Source organism: Stegastes partitus, unplaced genomic scaffold, assembly GCF_000690725.1.
Source record: "Stegastes partitus isolate 25-593 unplaced genomic scaffold, Stegastes_partitus-1.0.2 Scaffold104, whole genome shotgun sequence".
NCBI classification, from domain to species: domain Eukaryota; kingdom Metazoa; phylum Chordata; class Actinopteri; family Pomacentridae; genus Stegastes; species Stegastes partitus.
In genome coordinates this window covers 432,564-457,629 of record NW_007577835.1, presented here as the reverse complement: position 1 = coordinate 457,629, position 25,066 = coordinate 432,564, and the positions used below count along the sequence as shown (strand labels likewise).

Here is a 25,066-nt window from a genome sequence, read left to right as displayed (position 1 = left end):
AACTGGTGAAGCTTCTACACCTTCAGGGGCATTCCAGTCTTAATTCACACAACCTAGAGGACGGCTGATAGTTTTGTGACCTCCGAGCACGTACACACAGTGTCTATCTAATGGAACACTAGTGGCGTGTGAGGTGTTGGTAATGCTGTCTCTCAAAGTGACTGTCAGAAGTCTAAAACAAATACTTTCTTCTGCTAAAATAAAACTGATCTGATTGGTTGCCTGGAAGACCTGACTTCTAGGGAAAAGAACCATGAAAACTATGTACACAAACTCAGTGTTAATGCAGAATCTTTTAATACTAAGTACAATACAGAAAATCAGTGGTAAACAAAGAAAAGACCTTGTCCTTGTTTGTGCCCTTGCTTTTTTTGTCAGGCAGGAAGAAGTGAGAGAGAGCGATGCATGACACAAGTTTTAAGACAGAAAAATCATTCTAGTCTCAAGAAAAGAGACACTGATCATTTTCAGCTGATGACAGTGATGGTGCAGAGGGGTCATTCAGAAGGCTTTTAAAGTGCAGAGGATGCTCCGTAGGGACCACAATGCACTGCGAGTCAGCAAGTTCCTTTAACTTTCTTCAAGTATGATACAGCTCCAAACTCTGAAGAATCAAACAGTGAAAATCTACATTCAGTCAAGATGCCTTTGTCATGACAATTTCTTCAGACATCTTTAAAATAGTCTACATCCAACTCAAGAAAGAGCTTCCGACAGACTGGGGAAACACGCCCTTTAGTTTCCGAAGACATTAAAACAGACAAAATCCCTAAGTAGTGATGTGTTATAGATGGAGTTTGAAATGAGAGAAACTAGGTGCCCAGGAAAGTTATGTCCACATGTGCAGTGTTTGTGTGGTTTAGGAGTGAACCTTTGGTCCTTTTCACTTGGTTTCAGAGAGCTTCGCCAGGCTGGTTTGGCGGAAGGCCGCTCGGTCCCTCATTTCCAAAACACAGTCTCTTACCATCTCTGCAAACATGGAGGGCCAGAGCTTGTGTAAAGCCTCGCCCTTCAGATTGGTATCTGATGCTCTTTGAACCAGCTCCTGGAGGTACTGCTCTATCATGGCAGCACGCTCCGACGACTCCACAGTGCCCTCCTGTGAGGACAAACAGAGAATATTGTTCATGCTGATTTCATTTTACTTTTATAGCAGCAAGAAAAATGATGTGAAATATTTGGAATCAACTGGTGTTCTGAGTCATCTTAATCGAGTCACAAGTATAGACAGACACAATGCCCTTCAGCCAGTAACACACAAATAATCAGAATCCGTTGTGTCTTTATGAAATGCACCGTTTAAATATTCACGGGAGTAAATCCTTGGGTTTAACAACTGGTCAGAAGAAAAAGTTCAGGAGGAAATTTCGAACCATTCTTCCTTAAAACTGCCTCAGCTCAGACACATTTTAGGTGTTTCTGGAGTGAACAGCTCTCTTGAAGCTTTTCTACAGCATCTTTGTTGGGTTATGTGTCTGGGATCTGACTGGGCAACTCCAAAAGAGAAGTGATTCTGTTAGTTGTTTTCGCTTGGAGACAATGAACTGCGGCAGACTTCTACGGACATTATCTTGTGATACTTCTTGTGATAAAACTGTGAATTCATTTTGCCCTTCATGGTTTGAGTCTACACACACTTTTCTGTTGGTGGTGCATGATGGAGTGGAAATCATTAAATCTGCAGTGATTTTTTTTGATGGAGAGCAGCAGATTCCTCTGTGGTGTCCCACCATCAACACCATGTCTGTTCAATGATTTATGTGTAGTAGACTAATGAGCATAGATGTTAACTAATCCAATGACTCTTTTAAGCCTTTACCTCTAACTTTGGGCTTCTTTTTGCGCATTCTGCATTGGGGCAACAGAGGTTGCATACATACCATGATACGGTAGAAGCTACAACAAGCTTCTATAACAAGGACACTACCTGGTCATAGTATAAATTCAATGCTGGTGTTGGTTTTTATTTAAGGATTAACATAACATCTGTAATGTTATGTAGTCGTGTAGTCGTGTATGTAGGTGGCCTGAACAGGGGCACAAAAGCAAACGTAAAGCCAAAACAGATGCTGGCGCCGGATCTGCACAAACATGTCAGATGCACTCCTCCATCCTCAGTAAATGGACTCTAGTTTGTGCCTAAATAAAACAGGATGAAACTGCATTAGTGCTCCCACCAGCTTTCTGCAGAGAAAAAACCGAAGAGGCTATAGAAGCTATAGAAGTGAGCTTCTGAGCTGCTGAGTGGGCTGTTATCCCAAATCCCATTTATTTGTTATTGTGGAATTTAAGAGTGAGTAAGGAGTAAAGATTTAGGTAATATTCCAGACTAAGAGTAAGCTCAAGTGTAGTCCTGTAAGCTGTAGTTGGTTGAGGAAAGTGGTTTTAAGATCCCAGAAATCCCTGTTAAATCTTCTGGATGTAATGTGGACTTTACAGTACATGTCATGTCAGCCAATACAGTTTCTTGTAAAACTAGTGGGATTGATTTCATGACACGTTTTGAAGATCTCCTACTTCAGTTTTGCAAAGGACATAGCAGAGTTCTGTCTTCTTGAGCCTTGCAGATAATAAGCAAGTGATTTGTACTCATAAAACAGCAGTACAATGTATTTTGTGCAATAGTTCTTAGGAAAATGTCACTAGAAATCACAGTATAGTTGAAAGTGGAATAATAGGCAGTGTTACCATGGTGAATTCTGTCCAACCTTTGTGATGACAGCTGCCAACATGCTAACGGCTCTAAGACCTGCTGTCACACACTTACATTTCTTATTGTTATGGGATTGGTTTTGAATGGTGCAGCAATGTGTTAATGGAATTAATGACACCAGAACATGGTTCCTTTTCAAGTCGCCACATGTGTTCTTTAAGTCGTCTTTTAACACCAGATTCCAGCTTCTATGTGAAAGCTATACAATAAAAAGGTTGAAGCACAGTGGGTGCTACTGTGCAACTCCACAAGGTCTTGCTGGCTATTAGTAGACAGTTAATGCATGGCTCATGAAGCAATCAAACTCAGACTGACGCATTTTTCTCAAATCATTGTGGTGTTGTGAAACTACTGTGAATAAACCAGAACTAACCTCAGGGCTCTCTGCACTACAGTCTCTGCTTGGGTAGTTGAACAACGCTCTGCTCAGGCCTTCACCCAGAAGCTTCCCATTATCTCGCAGCTCCTCTGGACTCAGTCCTGCCCTCCGGCCACGCCCTTCCAGCAGGAATTGCAGCTGCCGCTTCCTTCAGGTTGAAGAAGGAAAAGAGAGATGAGTGAGTGAAGAAACATGCAGACACCTGGGGAGAAACAGTGGCCACAAGTGAGTAACACACAAAGTAATGAAAGTATAGTCATACGTCCATCAAATAGAGCATCCATCTCATTTTTTGAGAAACAAGAAAAATGGCCCTCCTTGTAAAATCAGTTAGAACTGACAGCAGATACAGCTTAGTCAGGATTAAATACTTTGCAAAACACCATAATTTATGAGATGACAGTGTTTTAATTTCATTCTTACCACACAGCAGCAGGGTGTGTACAAAGCAGTAGAGGATTTTAAAAGTGATGTAAATTATGTCAAATGTTGCTGTTCATTAGTAAAAAATCTCATGTGATACACAACTGCACCAACATGTTCCACAGGCCAGTGCCAGGATGCTGAAATAGTCTTTTCAGAGCAGGCTGGAGGCAAACATTCCATATGAGATAAGACAGCTGTGTAGTTTGTACAGCGTGTGTGTGTGTGTGTGTGTGTGTGGGTGTGTATGCCAAACTGCATCAGTCGTACATCACGCTGGCTAACAAGGTAAGACAAGCTTAAGGAAGCCAGACTTGTGTGTGTGTGTGTGTGGTTTGCTGTGTGGAGCAGGTTTATTTTGGTGCAATACTTGAACCTGTCAGTGACAATCACATCAGCATCAGAAAAGAAGTGTATTCATTTAAGAAACTCTATTAATTAAATGTATTTGTGTATAAAACTTCTTTGAAAAAAACAGTAGTTATGATGAGCAAAATCCAGCTGAGTGAAAATGTTTCTTTGTCCAAAAGTCAACATGACACTTTGATTTGAGTTTTGCAAACACAGAGCAGATGAGCATCTGCCTAAAGGTCCTGCAGTAAAGTTTCATTTTGCAAGATTCAAGATTTTTATGCAGCAACAGCATTATGCATCACAGCAGGTCAATTCAGTTTCACAAGAAAACAGCTTTCTTTTGAAAAAGACCGTTTGAGATCAAATCTGTAAAGTAGAAGAGAAGTCGTCTCCAGGGGAAAAAGGTCAAGAGATCAGCTGAGGCTGAAATCAGAAGGTCTCAACAGCCATTGCATGTGTGCCAACCTAATAAACATTTTCCAATAAAAACATTTTTAAAAAGTTAAAATGCTTTCGGCCTTTCTCTCTCCCACAACTTGTCAACATTGTCAAATTGTAAATAAACAGCTGATGAAGCAAAAGAATCACAAACTACATCATCCTACTCATGCAGCCTCATGTTGTGATGAATCAGAATGCACTTGCTGGTAGCATAGTGGCTGCGTATTGTACATCTATGCTAGATGAGATGGACGTAAAGCAAGGGAATGAGGGAGGATTTTACTACACTTCATAAAAAATAAAAAATAAATAAATTCAGCTTGATTGGTGGCAGCTATCTCATGTAGGATTTTGCATGGAATTTGGAAATTAACCAGATTAGTTTAGCAACATTAATTGGCCTAAAGCTCAGTTTTAGAGGCGACTGTGTCCATAGCAAAATGCAAACTAAAATCCTGTTAGTAGTTACATGCAACATGAACAGCATCACATGTGGATCAGACTGAATAGTTTAGATTCACTTTATCCAAAGTGAGATGCTACATGTGTGGCGTTTACAGTGTCCGGGCAGTTCTGTTAGTGTTCCTTATATTGCAAGACACAGTGAACAATGCCAAACAAAAATTAGAAAGAATTTAATGTAACAAGATCATAAGCGTTCCAAAGGTTATGTTAAGGGATGCCTGTGACACATTTTTAGCCAAGCAAAGGGTCAAATTGCAGCCGTAAGAAACATAACAACCAGGACATCTTACAGTATCAGAATCCTCAAACCCTGGGAATATTATGGCCTTACTCTACTCTCTGACCCCTGCAGGAAAAATGACACCTCAGTAGTGTTTCATGTCAACCCCACAATCCCCTCAACAACACAAGAGCAAACAAAAAAAAACACTGTGGGAAGATGAACCCAAAAAGTTTTCAAGGCCATTTTTCAGTGCTAAGTATTTAACTTTATACATGAAATACAGTCTACAGCAGTAAGGGTTTCAAAAATAAGAAGTCTAACAGCATCTTCTGCTGTAACAAACAGACACAACTGACTAAAGGGGTGAAGATTCTGCATGCAGATAACAGTTATTAGGACTTCAGTGCTGATATGAAAATAATCTTTGGCCTTGGGCTGTTGTGTATTATCGCTCCATAACAGGACGTGTATGAATCAGGAGTGAGATGCAGCAGAGAGCCAATGTTCTAAAGTTTACGAGTTTATTTTCAGCACGATTCTGAAAGTGCAACTGAGGACACAGAGGCAACCTAAATTCATTACTAGGCTCACATGTAGCACTGCTTTACTCCTCAGCAGCATTTTAAGGATTTTGCTTGTTTTTTTTTTTTTTATGAAAGATGCATTTGCTGATTCTGCACCACCAAAACCTACATTCACTTATGCACATTACCATCACTGTCTTCGACTTACAGAAAAAAATGGATGTCTCTACGAGGGAAACTTATTTCCTTAATTGTGGTGATAGCAATACAAATTGAATGTTAGCAACAGTGTAAGGTCAGATGATTCAACCTGACAGTTTCCCACAAAGAATAGTAATACAGGTTGCAGCTTTGCTTTTTGCCTGTCATTACTTCGTTTTTGCCCTTAAGTAAGAAGCTCTTTAGAAATATTCTTGTGCGTGACAAGTTCAGGAGATTTTTTGCTTTGCAAGGATGTTTTTCATTGACCCAGAGTGACAGACCTCAAGAGTTTTTTGGCTGGGGAGAGAGAGGAATGTTTGTGTCGAACTGCCAAGTACCCACCCTTACCCTCAGACACATAGTCTAATTCCCCTGGCTCCTTGGTGCCAGGCTCTGTCTCACTGTTTCACACAAACCTGCAGGCATACACACACACACACACACACACACCTACACACACACACACACAAATGTATACACAGAAAACTCTATGCGCAGGCATGCACACACAAGTGCAGAAGCCTACACACTCAGAAGCTGTATTTCGCATATTTATGTTGAAGAATCCACACATTCTTGACATATTTAAACAAACAGAATACATGGTCCGAGACACAGCACACACACACCTGTCGTTAAAGTGGAGTTAAAGTGATGTTGTGATAAAGTGTCTGAGATCAGATTCTCACCTGGACTCCTCCAGCAGCAGGAGGAGACGGCAACGAGGAGTTTCAGTTGCTGCTATGTGACCCAGCGTTCCAAACACACGCTCTGCAGCAATCACATCATTCATGGTCACCTAAGGTCGAAACACAAACATGCATTAACATACACACAGCACAAGATACTTAAGTGATTGGCCTCTCCCTGTGTAAACACACAAGCAAGACTTGCATCTTTGCACAAGGTTGTACAGTTTTGACGCACATATACCGGATACAAGTTGGATGAGACAAGAACGGCAGCTGACACAATGAAAACAAGCAGCAGGTGTAAACTGATGTACAGATCATTTATCAAATGAAGTCTAAGAGAATGTAGAGGCAATATCCTCAGGTAGGACATTCCAGGAAACACACATCTATCATTTAAGACTAACAACAGTAAAGGAATAGTTTGGAAATTTAAGAAGTACACTTCTTCAGTTTTTGCTGGAAACATCAGATGAGAAAATCATCAGTTTAATAAATGTGAAACTAAAGCCACCAGTTAGCTTGGCAAGAAAATGGGAACATCTCACCTGATTCTATGTGTTGCTAACAAAATCCAGCTACCAGCACAGCTATGCACACTTTTGGTCTTATTTGTTTTTTCCAAACAAAGACAGGAGTGTGAAAACAACAATTTGCTGTTTTAAGTGGGAGGTTTGTGTCAGATTTTTTCTTGACCGTTGACCACACAGACTAAAGAAAACAAGATATAACATGTACATTTTTTGATCCTCAGAGGTGCCAATAGAAGGATTTTTTTTTTAATTGTATAGCTTTTTCCCTGCTTCCAGTCTCTGTGATAAGCTAACCTGCTGCTATAGCCTTATAGTTAATAGTTTCAAGTGAGGTATCAATCTTGTCATGAAATTTCTTCCAGCGTGCAAGTTAGCATTAAAATTCATAATATTCTTTTTCAGCTTTAAATTTGCACATTTACAATATTTTATTTTGAATATAGTACAAAAAACTAATTCTGTTTTCTTGTATGTAAGAAATAATATATTTGATACCACAGAATTATACGCAAAATTTGTCAAAACATTTATGGGCAACAAAGGCAAAACAACTGACCACCTACAGTACATACAGCAAGAGGTCTGCATCAAAACATGAGCTGCTTCTCACCTCCTGGCCATTGATCCGCTGCAGGTTGAAGTGGTAGAGGCGGTAGATGACAAAGGAGCGCCACAGAGTCAGACTGACCACTGGGTTGCCTTCTGGGTGGATGGTCAGCTGGTCCAGACGCCTCACCTGAGCCAGGGCCGCCAGCTGTGGCAGGCGGCTGATGTTGGTTTCCAGGAAGATCAGGTGCTACAGAAAAAGTAATAGGTTGGTCTCAGGCAGAACTTTAACTGGATATACAGTATTATTACGCCTGTAACTAGCTTAATTGATTATGGCAAGGACTTGTGGGGGATCAGAGGGGATCATGCTTCTCTTGGACAAATAAGCTTTAGAAAAACTGCAAGAAGCTTTGAATAAAAAAAAAAATCACTAAATTATATGATACATAAGCAACATTTTTCATTCATCTGATTTTCTTTGTTTGCACTGCCCTTGCTCTTGGTTTCTCTGCATGGAGCAAGAAAACACTCTGCCTACAGAACCACATCTCTCCTGATTAGCCCTGCCTCTGTGCACATCAGTACATTTTATGCCCAGGAGCAGGAACACCTCTGAGGCTGCTTTGAGTGCAGCCAAATTAGAGGAGATACATATTTCAGATCCTTCAGGCCCTAGCCCCACTCCTCATCCTAACCACTGACTACTAAACCAACTCTCTGGTGTCAGTGCTCTCTTTACGACAACTTTGTAATGATGCCAAATTAGGTTGGGAAAGTAAAATGCCAAAGGAAATTGGTGTTTTTGTGCAGGAGGTTCAGAGTTGCAACTGAATATCCGGCACTTATAATTATCTGTCAGGTTCAGATGATGTTAGATTTGTTGGAAAAGTGTAATTTCGGTTATGCCGTGCTCTAGTTCTAGTAAATTTAATTTAATTTGTCCTTTATAACAAGAATTTACCAAAAAAGGATTTTTAATCAATTTAGTCAAAGCAAAAACAGATTTCTACAAACTAATGCAATCAGATTAAAAATATAAAATGCAAAATAAGTGAATTCGTAAGTATTAACCCCCTTTAAGTCAGTATTTAGTAGATGCCCCTTTGGCTGCAATTTAACTCACGCTTGTGTGGATAGCTTTCAGTAAGCCTTGCCCAGCCAGACATTGCAATTTACCCATTTCTTTCTTACAAAGTTGCTCATGCTCTGTGAAGTTGCACACTGAGCGGCCCCTGTCAAATCCAGTTACAAATTCTGACCACTCCACAACATTCACCTTGTTGTCTTTGAACCATTTCTGTGAAGCTTTGGCTGTATGCTTTAGATCATTGTTCTGCTGGAAGATAAATCTTCCCCACATCGCAGTTCTATTGCAGGCTGCATTAGGTCGACACTCAAGATTCTACCTGTACCTTGTTGCATACCCTCTACCTTTACAAGCCTTCCAGGGCCTGCTGCTGAGCAGCATCCCCACATCATGGTGCTACCACCACCATGCTTCACAGGAGGAATGGTGCATTTGTAATGAAATCTTCTTCCAGTTGATTTCAGAGTCTCTTCTGGTCAACTCTCGTCAAGATTCAACATGAGCTGAAAACATTTTTTTTTTTTTTTTTCAACAGTGACTTTCTCTTTGCCACTCTCCAATAAAGCTTAGACTGGTCAAGAACAGATGGCAGTTGCTGTGTGCACAGTCTCTCCCATCACAGCTGAGTAAGTTTTTCAATCCTTCAGAGGAGTCATAGGTGTCTTGGTGGCCTTGCTGACTAGTCTCTTTCTTGCACAGTCACTAAGTTTTTTAAGATGGCCTGCTCTAGGCAGATTTACACATGTGCCATATCCTTCTATTTCTTAATGATGGATTTAACTGTACTCCGAAGGATATTCGGTGACTTTGGAATTTTGTTGTATCCATCCCTTAAGTTATGCTTCTCAATAACCGTTGAACAGAGTTTCTAGGAGTGTTCTTTTGTCTTCATGGTATAGTTATAGCCAGGAGTACGAATTTACCAGTGACTGGATCTTCCAGATACAGGTGTCTTTATAGTACAGTCAATTGAGATACATTTACTGCACTAAGATTATCTCCATTTCACTAATTTAGAAGAAGTCAGAAGTCAGAGGAAGTCACACAGACTTCTAGCACCAGTTGGCTGAACCTGTGTTGAATTAGGTGAGTTACTTTAAAGGGGGTGAATAGTTAAAATGGAAATGACTTATTTTGCATTTATATTTCTTATTTAATTAATATTACTTTGTTGAAACTTGTCATTGCAGTTTGGTGTTAAAATGACATTCAGCATTTGCTTCAACCACATGTGTAGCTTAAATTAAAAATGCACGCTATTTTTTTTATTTTTTCCCCTTGAGGAATTTATGTCAACACTGCAAGGCCCATTAAGGTATATGGACTTACCGACAGATTTGGGAACTTGACCCTTATTCGCGGCAGTGTTGGTACAATGGCGTCAAAGTTGATGTAGCGGAAGGTTATTACAGTGACAGCACCAGCGGTCTGAACACCCCAGCCCCTCTCCAGGGCCTCCAGGGCTCCGAGTCCGAATAAACGCAAGGTGTCTCCATCCAGCTCCGCCAGGTGACTGTCAGACAAGGACAAGCTCTGAACACTGCCGCTTCCTGCCTCCACAAGCCTGCAAAGTACACACAAATACACACAAAAACACTCCTTGTAAGTCAGTCTTGATATGCTGAGTGCACATAATTTGTTGCCTTGTGAAACTTGAAGAAGGTCGGCGAGCCAAAAGTACTTTGCCTACATTTGCCTGAAAACTCAGGCATTGTGCTAAGAGAAGGAAGAGGCAAGAGAACACTCGCTAGTCTAGTCAATGTCCCATTTGTGTTGCCCAATTGCTTTCTATTCTACTACAAGACAGCTGAAGTGCCCTTCCCTGATAAGAGAGTCGTGAGAGTGGAGAATCTGGGCGAGTCTCAAGGAGACATAATCTCTGTGCCCGAGCCCATGTGCTCAGCCTTTTGGGTCTGCTGACACTCAGGGGACTTTTCAGCATAGCAGGGCATCAGATGGCCACTGGCTGCACGCTACACAACACTGATCATTTTGAGTTCAGCCCGCCAACAAACTAATCACCCCTATTCATATTTCACACCCACACAATCACACTGCAACAGAAAGACACAGTGGTTAGAGGACTAATCCTTTGATTAGAGAAGTCTAATCCAAAATTCTTGTTGAGACCAATTTTTAGGAAGAGCGTGTTTGAGTTGCAAGGTGAAAAAAAAAAAAAAACAAGAATCAAGGGCAGAGGACCAGAAGACACGGTGTAAATATAGAGGTACGTAAAGTACATACTGTAGGGAAACAATAGGCACTGCAGGGCTGGCCCTCCAGAGATTGTACGTGTCTATACTGCAGAGAAGTTTCCGCTCTTAAATGAGTAGCAAAAGGGTGATCAAAGACAAATAAATTGGATTATGAAAATGAGAAATGTGCTTCTGCGGATTGGAATCCCCATCACATAAATAGAAGAACCAAGTAAAGGAAAAACATCAGAGGAAAAGACGTTATGCATGCAAATCTACTTTTCAGTGTTAATAAAAACAGGCTCTGCATATACTGATGTTCATGGATCAAGTGCACAGACACTCTTATAATTTACTTTTGTCCTGAATGTTAAAAAAAAAAAAATCTTAACAAAAACATTAAACATAATTCCTTGGAAGAATAAAATATTGTGTTGAAACTTTTATTATAAATGGTTTATGTGAACCAATCCAATCATATTTAAAGGTGATGGTTGCTCATAGTGTAGTCATAATGTTATAGTGTTGAACAGGGCACAGCGCTAACATTTTTTAGTACTGATAATCAGCATACAATCAGAAAATAGTAAGAAATGTCCATCATAATTTCTTAATGTCCAAGGGGTGTCTTCAAATTACTTTTTTTTTTTGCTCAGTCATAGTATAAAACTCAAAGTTATTTAATTTGCTATTAGATAAGGCAAAGAAAACTTGAATCCTTAGTTTGGATGAGCTAGACATTTTTTCTTAAAAACAGATTAAATTATTAAAACTCTAACAAGAGAAATGCATTCCAGCAACTGTCTTGAAAAATGAAGATAGTGAGGATTGCTGATATGTGATGACTAACCAGGAATCGCAGTGAAATATATTTAAACTGCTGGAGGTGGAACGTGACATAACCTCAACACTGGGTTCTCAGTGGGCGATACTTGGGTCTCGAGTAACTTTAAATGATTCATTCTTGTGTACGAGATATATAAATGGTCAAAGTTCCTCAGGCCATGGCAAAGTGCAGGGCCAGATTAGAGCACAACTGTTAGGCCTTTAGGAAGCTTTCTGTGTGTGTGGTGTCTGAAAGAGTACAATGTTTGTGTGCCGTAGTAGAGGAAAGTCAGTGTGAAAATTCTTTCAGGTCTGCCTCACAGTTCAGTCAGTTGTAAATAAGTTAGTTTAAAACCATAAGTAGACATACAACACTTACCAGTAAACACAACAACCAAATTAATGATATTTCACAGCCTGACTGATGGTGAAGTCCCCCCTCAGTCATCGTCATTGTATCCAGATACCTTACTCCTATAATGCATAGCTAAGGTGATCCACCATACACCCTGTATGAAAACCATCCTTAATCAAATGTCAAGGGATGGTCATAGCATGGGAGATCCCAGGGAGGTAATGACAGATATTGATATAGTGCAGCAGAGCAATCCTGGCTGTCAGTTCTTTTCCAATGGCCAACCACTGAACTCCAACTAAAAAAATCCCCTGAAAACAAAGATGGCATTTCCCCAAAGACCATGATTACAACACATACATCTATAAAAGTGTTGACAGGATACTTTGAACAACACACAATCTTAGTAATTGCTCTGTCTACTTGGTACACTGCCACCCTCAGGAATGGACATGGACACTGACTGGTACACAAAATGTATAGAACAGCAGATTCTTGTGATTAATGCTGCCACAAAAGCAGGTATCAGTGTGTACATGTTTGAATCAGAACTTAAAATAAGAGTGTAGACAGCATTGAGTGTAAAAAAAAATCTCTACATGCCACCAAATGGAAACAGCACTGACTGAGAGTAGGTATGTTATTTTAAGTTTAAAAACCAGACCTGGTGGCAAAGAAATGTTAAAGTTGCAAAGTCCAAGTGTCCTGTTTAAAGCACACACATGGACAGAGACATGAAACTAGACGGGGAGGCACCAGACACTGAAAGGCACTATAAATGTGCAGGATATACCACGCCTCCAAAATGTAGGATTGCCAAAGGCAGTAAATCAGGGAGAGTTGGAGAGTGGTGCAGGAGATGGAGTGTAACATGTAGATAAGTCACGTAAAGAATGAAAGTAACTCCTGTGCAGCTGGAAGTGTGCCATCAACACACTCCACACACCATGTCACATATTGTTCCCCCATAATCACAGCTGAAAGGCTGCCAGGTGGCCTGAATGCCCTTGTGGAACCTACGAACAAATGATGAGAGAAGAAGAGATTAAGGCGGGGAAAATGGAGTGAAGAATCTGTCACAATTACAGGGATCCTGCTCTAGTCTATTAGACACTGCATTTAATTCAATTAGATCTATCTCACTTAATCCTACAGGACTTTTAAAAGGACATCTGTCATCGCTCAACAGCTTAATCCCCCCCAAAGACATAGCTTGAACACGTGTCTGCAATTGCTTAAATACTGTGAGGTAGACAGTGACGCATATGAAAAATTATTCTCCAGGCTGTCATTACAACATAGCATCCATCATTTCCCCCTATTCAAAAGTGAAAACAAGTGGTTGAGCTGCGTGCTGATTGGGTGCTGAGTCCCGCAGACTGTTAATGTAAAGTGTTCCTACAGTACTACAGTGGGTTGGTTTAGGATTTCATGTTTCATTCAAGGACCCTGCTAAACTTCTTTCTCACCATTGTTCAAGTATGCCGCTGATTTATGTGCCTGAAAACCCACCTGTTGAGGATCTTAGCACAGGTTTCTATTAAATGTCTGTATGAACAGTACAAAGGCCGTTCCATCTCCCCACATGGTGACCAACCCCACTATTGGATTTCAAGGTCATAACTCTTCTTCTGTCACGCATCCCTTCTTTTATCTCTCATGGGAAATGTGTCTAAATACATCTTAAATTGCTTTCAAATGGGTAAACTTGGGGCCGCATCACAGTCACACTTTGGCAGTCGCACAAGCTATTGTCCCATAAATTTTTATAGGAACACATTGACACTATCAAGCTAAAAGTGCTGTCAACATTCACTTCACCGTAATTTGTCACCAAATTGGGACTGCTAATGTCAACCAGAGATGACATCATGTGTTCTCCTTATATATAGAGACAAATGGTCCCTTCCAGCCAATGTATTCCACGTTCCATTTAAGGAAAACTAAATAAGTGAAACCCAAGCACACTCTAAAAAGTTGGCTGAGGCTCAGGCTGCCCTGGCAAGGCCTGTGAAATAGTGAGGGACGTGACTTTGAATAGCTATATTTCACAAAGAGCGTTGAACTTCTAAGTTCTCTGCAGCTTGAGCTAATTAAAACACTGATTGGTGCAGAATCCTTTTTCACCATTTTTCATCACATTTAACTACTGTATGTTTAGAAGGAGTACACTGTTGATTTGATACTGTAGTTCAGCATTTAGTTGTAATTGTCATTATCCCCTTTGTAGCTCATAAATGCTTTCGTTTAACCACAGTAAACATAAACAATATTTTTGAATCCTACCTTCCCTGTATCTAAACATTAAAGATGGAATTTTCAGAATTCCAACAATGCAAACGTTATACATTTAGTAACTGGAGAGGAAGGAATGAGACTAAAATGTCATATTTAGAAACCCTGTCATGTTAAACAAATCTTGCATAGCAACAGGTCAAACCATGAAGAAACGTTACTCTGTGTCAATTGTAAATAGACCACTAGTTGATGCAGTTTAAATCAGAGTTCTTACAAATGAACTGAACATTTTTTATTCATTTCCACATTTTCCAAAACTAGGGAATGTCAATGGACATTGTATGAACTTTTTAAAAGTTAAATCACATAAAGTTGTGTTTTACTTTGAAGCTGTCTCCAAAGTCTTTTTCAGATATGTGACACGGAACTTTTCTGATTTCATTGATCTGTTAAAGTGACAACATTTTGTCATTCTGACATAGGTCACTTTGATGTTAATGTTCCTCGCAGCTCCATTCAGTCATATCTGTATCTACGACACTGGTGGAAAGCATCACAGTGTGCACACAATATTTGTCATACACACAAGATTGGATAGTACAATGCATATTGATTCACTATCAACAAAAGACCAAATCTAAACTAATAAAAAACTTAGCAAACGGCCCAAATAACAGCCTAGTTTACTTAGGATTTTCTAAACATTGAACATTTCGTCCATGTGTGATGATATTCTAACTATTACGTTGCCAACAGAACAAAAACATCAATATCAGACAATGGTGAAAAATAATTTAACTGCAGCTGATAAATTATGACTCTTTGTGCGACGGTTCACCTGTCTAATATTAAAAAAGGTACACAGTGGGACTTGCCATTGGATCCTTACGGATTCTGTCTCAGTGTCAGAGATGATCTACAATTAAAGTAATCAATAAAGGTACCATTATTGTGTCATGTGTAAATATATGCAACTTGTGTTTTGGAGATGCTCATATGGATCCTGCTGCTCTTTTACAAACTCTGGGGAAAGACTCCTACGAACAGCTGGAACCTACAAACTAAACTTCAGCTTCTCAAAACTTGAATTACATTAATTATTGGTGAGTGGCATTAATCTAGCTTATTTCATTTTTATGGAGGTTTTCATTTATAATAGATGTTTGCAATTTAGACTTCTGTTCCCTGCAGCAGGCTTGGAGTTAAAGAAATAGAGTTCAGCCTCCAGTTTAAGAAAAAAATGCACGCACTTAAATCGAGTGGTTACCCTGTTCCCCTGGCTCACACAGAACTGATCCAGATGTGTGGATGTGCCAGGTCTAGACCTCAACCTAGCAGGGAAACCAAGTTTGACAATCTGGAGTAGCAGGATTATGGATGACCTGTAACAAACCATATACTGTCTTTTCACGGTGCATTAAAACAAAACTTCTCCTGCTGTTAGTATTTCCTGGGAATTGACAACCCCAAGGACCTTTTACGTGATGTCATGAAATAATAAAGTAAGAGCATCAACTCACAGACCTCAAAAAACTGAGACAAGTTCATCTATCATGTGCCCCTGCATGCTCTCTGTGGGGGAGGATGGTGTAATTTGTTGTAGCATGTGGTACTTCAGCAGCTATCTCAGGTAATCTGGACTACACTGTGTGGGCATTGTAGCCCTTCTGTAAACCCACACACTTTGAACAAAACAACTTTTAAATTTCCCACCTACTGTTTATATTTCCAGGCATTTTAAAGATTTTACCCTTTGACCTTTTAGTCAGATAATTTGCTTCTCTTTCAAGTTAGTGGTGATGGCTGGGTTTATACTCTACCTTGATGTGTTGTCATGCAATACTAGCCAAAGTAATACAACTCCAAAATCATAAGTGTGGCAGACTGAATCGCGTGACTCCCCTCCGTCACTCTAACCTGGTAAACCATGTGAATGAAGCTATAATGGACACTGTAAAGGAAAGCCATTGCCATTGAGGGATTTTGCTTCAGGGACATTTTCATATCCTGGTGCAGGAAGGAGAGGCCGTCTTTGAAACATGTAATAATAGCCCTCAACACAGCCCCCACTTTCATGTTAGCCCTCCCCCTCATAACTCGTCCAGACCTGGATCACAATCTGTGTAGGAGAGAATATCAGAGCTCTGTGTTCACATTAGACGGAGCACAGACCATTGATTCAGAGCCCTTTCAACAAAATGTTATAAACATTGGAAGGGCAAAATTGTCTTCAGACATCTTAGACATGTATATACCTGTTTTAGCAAAGAGCTCACAGAGCTCAAGCCCCTGATGTAAGTGCAGTGGTCACTGCATTGCTTAAGAATCTTCCAAGATCGGTTTGACACACCAGCTGTTGCAGGGACTGAATCTGTTACCAGGATGATCTCGCTACATTTTCTATCTAGGCCATTCTGTCAACCATAGTGAAGAAAAAAAGAGCAAAGCAGCTGCGAGAAACACTGCATACAAATATCAAAGACAGGAGCAGCCAGACAACAGCGTGGATGAAAGGTCTTTTGAGCAGATGTAGGTGGAACATGCACATTGTGACATTGTGAGATTCTATCAGGTACAGTGAGAGCCTCAGATGTAACAGACAATAGATCATTAGAGGTTTTTTGTCTTACTTGGGATCTCGTGGGCTGTTTGGACGACTGTTGGTACGGAGCCGGATCTCTGTTCCCCCTGATGGTCGCTCCGGTCCTGAACCTGGGCTTATCCGTCTGACAAATAAATAAACAAAAATCCTCAGCAACAAAACAAACCTTGTCACAACCTTCTTAGATGAAGAAAAAAAAAACAATCCAATAAAGCCAGACCATTTTGAAATAGCCAGAATCACACAAATAATAGTAGATCATATAGGCACTCCACTTTCTAATTTCAAACATACACATATTACAGGATGGACAAGAAGTTAATGCATCACACACATTACCTTTTTTTTGTTTGTTTTTTTTACAAAGAAATGCACACAATCGTCTCACTGTCCCACTTGCTTCTTCCTCTCTTTCTCCCACATGCATACCCACATTTTCTCTCCATCAGCTGTCAATTAAACCAGCAGGCTGCATTATTTTGATGTCTTGTCATGGTTGTCAGTTTTAGTATTATCTTCCTCCCTCCACTTTGTCAGTTTGTGTCTCACTGGTTGTTGTAAATCCCTTCAGAAAGCACTACCATAATTAAAGAACTTTGCAAATTACTCAAGGCTGAAGGAAATGTCATCAATTTTGAAGGTACTTTGAAGTAAAACAAAGTATAAGACACATTACATTTTGTCTTGATGTCGGTGATAGAAAGCAAGGGGATTACCAAAGTCATTACAGTTAATCCTGAGGGGGCATGTTTGTCTTTAAAAAAATTTAGCATCCAAATGTATGTAGATGATAGTGTGATTTTTTTTCTCCATGTAAGATCTAAAAAAACATGCAGTAGACAAACTGACAGATTGGTGAGCTGATTCATGCTTGACCTTCACCAGAAGCAAGAGTTTGCATGTATTCAACAGTGAGGAACAATAGTAGAGTTAATCCTTACTTGTGACATACTTTTACTATCTGTCCTTACAACTAACACAAGCCTTTCAAGTCAATCAGGTGATCAGCGATAGTAAGTTTAATCTGAATAATTTTAAGAGCATTAGGCTCCAGTTAAAACTGTCTCCTGCAAAGCTTTTTGTACACATTGAGATTATTCCAATCTGTCTTACTGCATTACAGTCTGGTCACAGGCAGGTGTGACTACACTAAACCCAGTGTGCTCCTGTGTAATCCTTAAAGGACTAGATCAAATGCTAAAGGATCATCATCACTACAACATCCTGAAAACAAGCAACTTTCTCAACTTTTCATTCTTTACTGATGCGTGCCTGATGTGTAAATGTATTCATGATCTCACACCGTCTCCTGTCAGAGGATGTATGGCCTATTCTGGCAGTGGTAGTGCTGGTAGCAGCATCTACTCAAGGCAACTGGTTCGTGCAGCTTTGGTCAATCTGCTTTCTCTCTTAAAGCAGCGGGAAAGTGGAATTTTATACCCACAAACATTGGAGACTCAGGATGCTTTGCAATGTTTAAACCAGCCTAAAGCTTTGGCTGAAGTCAGCACAAAAGTGTCACTACCAATTATTTCCTTGTGTTCACTGTATTTATCATATTGATTCTATTAATCAGCTCACATTTTGTGCTGTTCTATGTTGTGTAATTTTTGTACTCTGGCTGTTTTTTTCTCTACCTGCCCTGGGACAACAGATGTGAAATAGCTGTTAGCCAACTCGGGTTCCAATTATTTCTGTAACTGTGTGCCGTTCCTGCAAAAATAAACTATAAACTACAAAATACATTCCATGGCAATTCATCCAGTTTATCCATGTTGTTAAGATACTTTGAGTCTGCAACTGAATGGTAGACCGACCAACCAGACATATATCCCATCCCTGAAAACAAGCTACTACAAAGGCCAGTAGAAAATATATACAAATCTAAATCACACCAGATACACTTTTGAAGCCCCAATTCACTCTGGACCAGGAACACAAGGTCACACATATCACTGGTGTCATACCAACCAGTGATTGTTTTGCTTCAAAAATTGATCTTAACTTCCTGTAAATTTTGTGACTACCTCGGTTCATCTGGAGAAGGCTCCTGTGCAAGGCCATTGGTCTGGGCGGGGCTGTGAGCAGGACTGTTCTCTGGACTAACGTCTTCTTTGGCGCCATTCGTTGGTGGCAGCTCCAGGCAGGCCCTGACGCCTTCCCACTGCTGTGCTGCATTACGGATTGCCAGACGCCGCTTCTCCTTGATGAACAGAACACACACACAGACAGAGAAGGTGTCAAGTGACATTTCTCCTGAGCAGGACACAGAGAGCACAGACTAAACAGACAGAACCTCTCTGTAAATTCTGATTTGATCACTACTTACTGATTTTACTGAGTGAAATTGTGTAGGCATGTGTTGGCCCAATTTATTTGCTCCTGTTACCATAATTTAGAATTCTGATTTAATTGCAGTTGTTTCTTGCAGCAGAAAAAACATGACATCCCTCCCTGCAAGTAAGAAGACTCATGTTTCTCTGTCGTATTTCAATTGTTCTTTCTTGGCCAGGCTGCAGTTTCGATATGCTCGGCTATGGAATGTGCCACTCCTCGGTGAAGGGGTGAGTCAGTATCAATTCATCGTGAGTCCTTCGCCCTCATGAACCCTCGGCTGCAGCATTCAATATAACATTTTCTCAACACCATGGATTAGCAAGAGTTAGGTTACTGAGAGACAATGAGTTCTGCACAGAATTAATCTCCTGATAAAAGACCCAGCAGGAGCTTTGGTGCGCACACACACCATCACATTTGCTGCAAAACAGATGCATGTGCAAGGCAGAACATCTTAGATCATTTAAAGAAGCAGAGTGAAATTTACTGTCCCTTTTACGAATACAGTACCCCTGTGGACAGTGTCCCCCCACCTCCCCAAAAGGGCTGTTGTGTCATGTAGACTTGATACTGACACATGTTACAAATTCCAGCCCATGAAGCATCCAAAAGGTGTATTTACTGACCTACTAAAACACAGCCTCATCAATCCCAAGACGCATAAGACACATAAAAAGAAGGTAAAATCTAGGAGGAAAGTTGCAAAAATGTGAAACATTCCCTAAAGACTTTAGAGCTCTCCCATTGAATATGTTTTAAAAGAGAGGCTGCATATAAAATAACAAAACCAAATGCAGATTAATGTAAAAACTGTTAGGAAGCTACAGAGGTAATGTGCTTTGGATTTAAACTGTATGTAAAATTTAGCAGATAGGTAAAACCCTGTCAGATCTCACAGCAAAGGCTAAAGCCTCGATATTATCAGTTTTAGCTAGTAGTTTGGACTTCTGCAACGAATTATCATCTTTCTACCTAAAACAACTAACCATCTAAACATCCAGTTTGAGACAAAGACACTGGAACATTCAGTGAACACTTGTTAATGTACGATCTGAAATGTAGGCCGCTATTTGTATTTGCTATAAACGCTAAATCCAGGCACACAAAGACAAGAGCAACTCAGATCAGAGTGGTACCTTATGAATGGTCTGCTTGTGACTCTCCCTCTTCTTCTCCTCCTCTTTTCGAGCCTGTACACCTGCCATGCGCCGATCCTCGTCCTGAAAAAGATAGCTTGTGCAATCAGAGTGTCGCTCCATTCATGAGTTCTGAATTATTCAAGAGAGAGGGGAACCACAAAAGACGCTGTCAGGGAGACGGTTCTTTAGACCAGAAATGGACTACTATGGAGGCTGGGGAAAAATTATCACACCAGCCGGCTGCATCACAGGATTATCTGTCTGATTTTCAGTCTCAGATAAACTGAGCCCAGCTGTTGGGGAAAGCCAAAACTCCCAGAATGCAATGCTGCCAACACAATCTGAGTGTGCCAGCTAAGAGCAGGGGGATATTCAGCTGTCTGTGACAAGAGCTAGCACAGACGATGCTTCTGTCTGATCATTAGAGGCAAAATGCTAGCCTCACTGGAGTCAAGGCAATGATGTCAGGAAGTGGAGAAAAAGCGCTACATCTGTACGGCTTGATTTAAATAGTAATTTTGTGATAAAACATTAGAGTGCATATGTATGTTTTTTTCCAACTGATCAAGTTGAGCTTTAAATCCAAAACCTATCCTAAAACATTAATAGTTGCCCTTAATAAAGAGAGCTCTATGTGCCACAATAAATGAATTTGCATGTAAATAATACAATTAAATGCATAGCATATTTTTTATCTGTCCATAAGATGCATTAAACTAAGTCAACTATGAATGTCTTTCAGCTTTAGTCAAGTGTATGTTTGAATTTTCTCATTTGTAGTATTGACGCCCATTTCATTCATAAATAACAGCCTATCTCTGATTAGTCAGGCATACATTCTGACAGAAGAGTGACAGCACAGTGCACAGAGGGCATGTTAATCCAGATCAGTTGGAGGGGAAAAAAATCTAGATCTTCAATGGCTAATACAAAGTTTCCCCCCAGCAATATCATGATACAGTTTGAAAAAAAATGGAAACTTCAATGCTAAGCTGACATTTCTGCGTCTGTCAAGACAATGCTTGGCATCTCCCAGATGTAAACTCTCTGAAAATAAAACAACAGCCTTGTTTCCAGGATTGACAGCTGTGGTTGGATGGGTTTAACGGACCCTGAAGATCATGAAACTTGCTAAACCTGAAATCTGGTTTGGACCACGTGTACCGTACAATTCAAGTAAAAACATGAAAATGGCTGAAATTGGAGTTACACTTTTTTCCCACTGTATCAGCACTATGTTTTGAGGGCAAGGTGTGTGGCACTTACAGATTCCTTTAAAGTACAAGCTCAGACCTGGGTGCTCCCTGCTTGACAGCTTTTAAAAGCGTGCAGATATTTCACTGTAGCACATTGCTGGCACACTGTTTAAATACATTGACAACATGTTTTATGAGAATAATCATTGCTTTGTTAGACTGTATACAGATGTACATTCTACACTCGCAGCTTATTGTCATAGTTTAGTCACTGGTCCATTTTTAACTCGAATAAACAACAGTGAGCGTGATAAATGCTGTGCCGAAGTCGGAGAACAAAAAGTAGAGTACAGCATGGTAAAGGTGTACATTAGCTTGGTGATGCTTGACTGACAGTGAATGGGAGATTACTGTACGTGGGTTCATAATAAGTTTGTTTTTAACGGTGGTGAATCATAATAAGGTTTGTGTTACTCTCAAGAATTAACATGTACACTGCCTTAAGGAACAAACTATAAGTACAGAGAGTGAAATAAAGATTCAGACCATTAGCTGAACATGAATGTCTGATCAAACATGTCAACACAGACCACAGTGCGAGTTGACAAGGTTTTATAATGAAGGTGATGGTGAGTTATAGTTGGATACAGTTTCCTTAGATTCTTTGCCCCCTTCGATCTTTGTGCAGGAATCGTTGTTATTTCGGTTAAGGAGATATAAGCGTGATAAAAATTGGTGACGTGATGTTCTCCCATTGTGTTAATGTTATTTACTCATTAATGTCTCATATAAAGCAAAATATCTGAAAGAAGCATCGCTATGTTTAGCAGTATTTGGCTGGTTCCCGTTTTATCTCTTATATTCACACATAGACATTGATAAGCAGTTGAGTCTTACTGTGATGCGCTTCATGTCCAGCTGTCTCAGATGAAGCACACAGCGCAGGACGGCCTGCTTGTACCATGTCTCCAGGGCTACAGGATTCCCATCCAGGGTGAGCTCAGAAAGGGAGCGCGACTCTCCAAGGCAGGCTAGCTGATCAAAACTGAAAATAAAGGAATATTCAGAATTAACTCAAGAATTAAAGAAACACATTAAAACACAAATGTTTTAAATATAAAGAGTTGCTACACCGATTGCTTTACAATAATAAAGAGGCATGATGATCTAATACTGGGAAGTCACTAATTCTGAAACCTTTTGCCTTGGCTTGTATTGACAGAATGGAGCCAAGCTAAAACAAGCCAGGGTAAGCTGGTAATTTAGCAGGCACTCTGGCAGCCTGACATTACTCAGGGGGCAATGAAGGCTGTTGATATCGCCCTGTGGCAAAAGGAGACATGAAACAGCAGAGTCATGCTATGTGAGGCAGTGGAGATTTGATCAGTGCTAATTTGTGATAATAACCTTCATGAATCATTCGCCTGGAATGACTTATGGACCTACTGTGCCTGATCCTAGCCAACGGTCTCTTTGAATGCTAAAAAAGGGTCAGATAGTAACCTCTGATGAACTATTAAAGCAAGCACAACCAACTGTGAATGATGGGAAGCTCATACTAATGCAGAGCAACATTTCATAATTCACATTTTATTTGGGATAGCAGGGAAATGGCAGCAGTTTGAAAATGTTCCACTAATCAGAGTAAATTTTTCTCTTATCTCAGAGAGACAGTCAGACCTCTCATGTGCAATGGAACATACTGTTTTGTGGATATAATGTATATCTGGTAATCTAACACTCTTAAAAGCCTAACACATGCAGTACCCTGGGCAGTTCTTATTTGTTCTCAATCTCCCCAAATGTAATAACTTAGAAAAGAAAAAATATATATATGCTGGCATATATGCTGGCTATAATCAAGAGGATGCTCCATCTAACATATTCTGCATAATGGTATTCATAATCATAACTGCCAGCAACCTCCTGGGTATTGTTGCAATAACAAAACAGCTCAATACTAGTCACAGCCAGGATGAGTGTACCTGCAGCTGTCTCTGGTTGCTACCAAACGTCCAGTTTAAAAAATATTTGTGAGCTGTGTAGGGTGTGGTTGAAAACTGTGTAGCTTCCAACTTCATCTATAGTAGCACTAAAACCCTTGCAGATTTTCTTTACCGAGTTCTGATTGTCAGCTCTGCTTTGCTCCTATTTCATAAGGTGTCAAACATAATTCATAATCTGAAATGTGATACTATAGTCAGTTAAATTATTGTTTGCCTACATTTATGTGAGATTGCTGCTCCAAGATCCTCTACTGGGTAAACTGACTGCACCAAGAAGGCGAGTGTACTCTGTGTCTCTACCTAGCAACAGAGCACAACTGCTCTCCTATCAGCCTCAAACTGTTTCAAAAGGTACACACACCACCAGGTTTCTACACTGTCACTACAGGCAGACAGTCACCTGAGCAGTTTCAATTAAAATATCTTCATCAAAAAACACTGAAGCAGAGAAGAATTAGACATGTACAAATTATGGAAATGATGTAAATACATGTTATATTTGGAACTAGATGTCACTCTGTAAAGTCCTGGCAAGTCTCAGAGTACTAAGTGATTATTTGTTGCCTGTTACTTTATCATGATTGCTACTGAGACAGTGTATCAGACACTGAATCATACAGACACTAGAACAGCAGGGCTGGGTTGAAACGTCGGGTCAGATCTATCACAGCACAAGGTGACTATGGTCAAGGAGGCCAGTGAACACTGTCTCACCCTGAATGCCACATACGAGCTTCTCTAGTCAATGATGAGGCTCTGCTGCTTTAACAAGGAAACATTTATATTGCTGGGCTCAGAGGCATAAAAGCTAAGGAAAAAACACAATACAGATATTGGAAAAAGTGTGTAAAGCAGGTTGATGTTTGCACGAGGAAACAAAACACACCTCTCATTCATCCCACACGCCCTTACCTGACTATGCTTTCCATGAATTCACTCAACCTTCTAATCTGTCATTAATTAATACCTTTTCTCAGCCTGCTGCTCTGTTGGCTGAATAACTTTAAGGAATTCTCACACCCATTTTTTTACATTAGCAGTATTACATTACATGAACAGCATTTAAATACACTAACAATAAAGAACACATCCAGGTTGTTTTTTTCTAGGTTAAAGAAACTGCCCACTACAGCAAACCTATGTGTGTGTGTGTATGTGGCTGTGCGTGCGTGTGTGTGTGTCTGTATGTGTGTGCGTTCTGCCTGTTGGCCAGAAGCCGCCAAGAGTCATGGGAGGGGACGTGGCACCGTCCGGCCACCATCCCTGTCCCTGCCCTGTGGGGAGGAGGGAGTTAAGCGGTACAAGCTCTTACCTGGTGATGTTGTTGCAGCTGAGAAAGAGGCGCTGCAAGCAGGGCAGGCGGTCCACCTCAGTCTAGAAAGAGAAAGAGGGAGAGGGAAGGCAGAGAGATGGAGGGATGTAAAGAGGAGAAGGTGCTCAGGAAGAGGGCACTGCATCGTCACTGTCGTCAGAGCTCTGTATCCCTCTCCATTCCCTCAGTCACCTTGCAGCTCTCAGCTCCAGCATACAGCATCCCCATCCACCCTGCGCATGCACACACACACATATACACACACACACACACACAC

The 25,066-nt window shown here is 40.4% G+C and overlaps 1 protein-coding gene across 1 annotated transcript in view; it reads right to left on the bottom strand.

The window, feature by feature from the left end:
- Positions 1-290: 290 nt before the first annotated feature.
- Positions 291-25,066, bottom strand: part of lrrc49 (leucine rich repeat containing 49) — a 38,485-nt gene continuing 13,709 nt past the window's right edge. Inside the window, exons 8-17 of the mRNA XM_008277658.1 lie at positions 24,790-24,851; positions 22,369-22,516; positions 20,273-20,356; positions 18,827-19,002; positions 16,828-16,923; positions 9,914-10,148; positions 7,559-7,744; positions 6,413-6,522; positions 3,087-3,240; positions 291-1,099 (exon numbers count right to left, since the gene is read on the bottom strand). Coding sequence (XP_008275880.1) covers positions 884-1,099; positions 3,087-3,240; positions 6,413-6,522; positions 7,559-7,744; positions 9,914-10,148; positions 16,828-16,923; positions 18,827-19,002; positions 20,273-20,356; positions 22,369-22,516; positions 24,790-24,851 — 1,467 coding nt within the window. The 3' untranslated portion in view covers positions 291-883. The remainder of the gene's footprint in view (positions 1,100-3,086; positions 3,241-6,412; positions 6,523-7,558; positions 7,745-9,913; positions 10,149-16,827; positions 16,924-18,826; positions 19,003-20,272; positions 20,357-22,368; positions 22,517-24,789; positions 24,852-25,066) is intronic.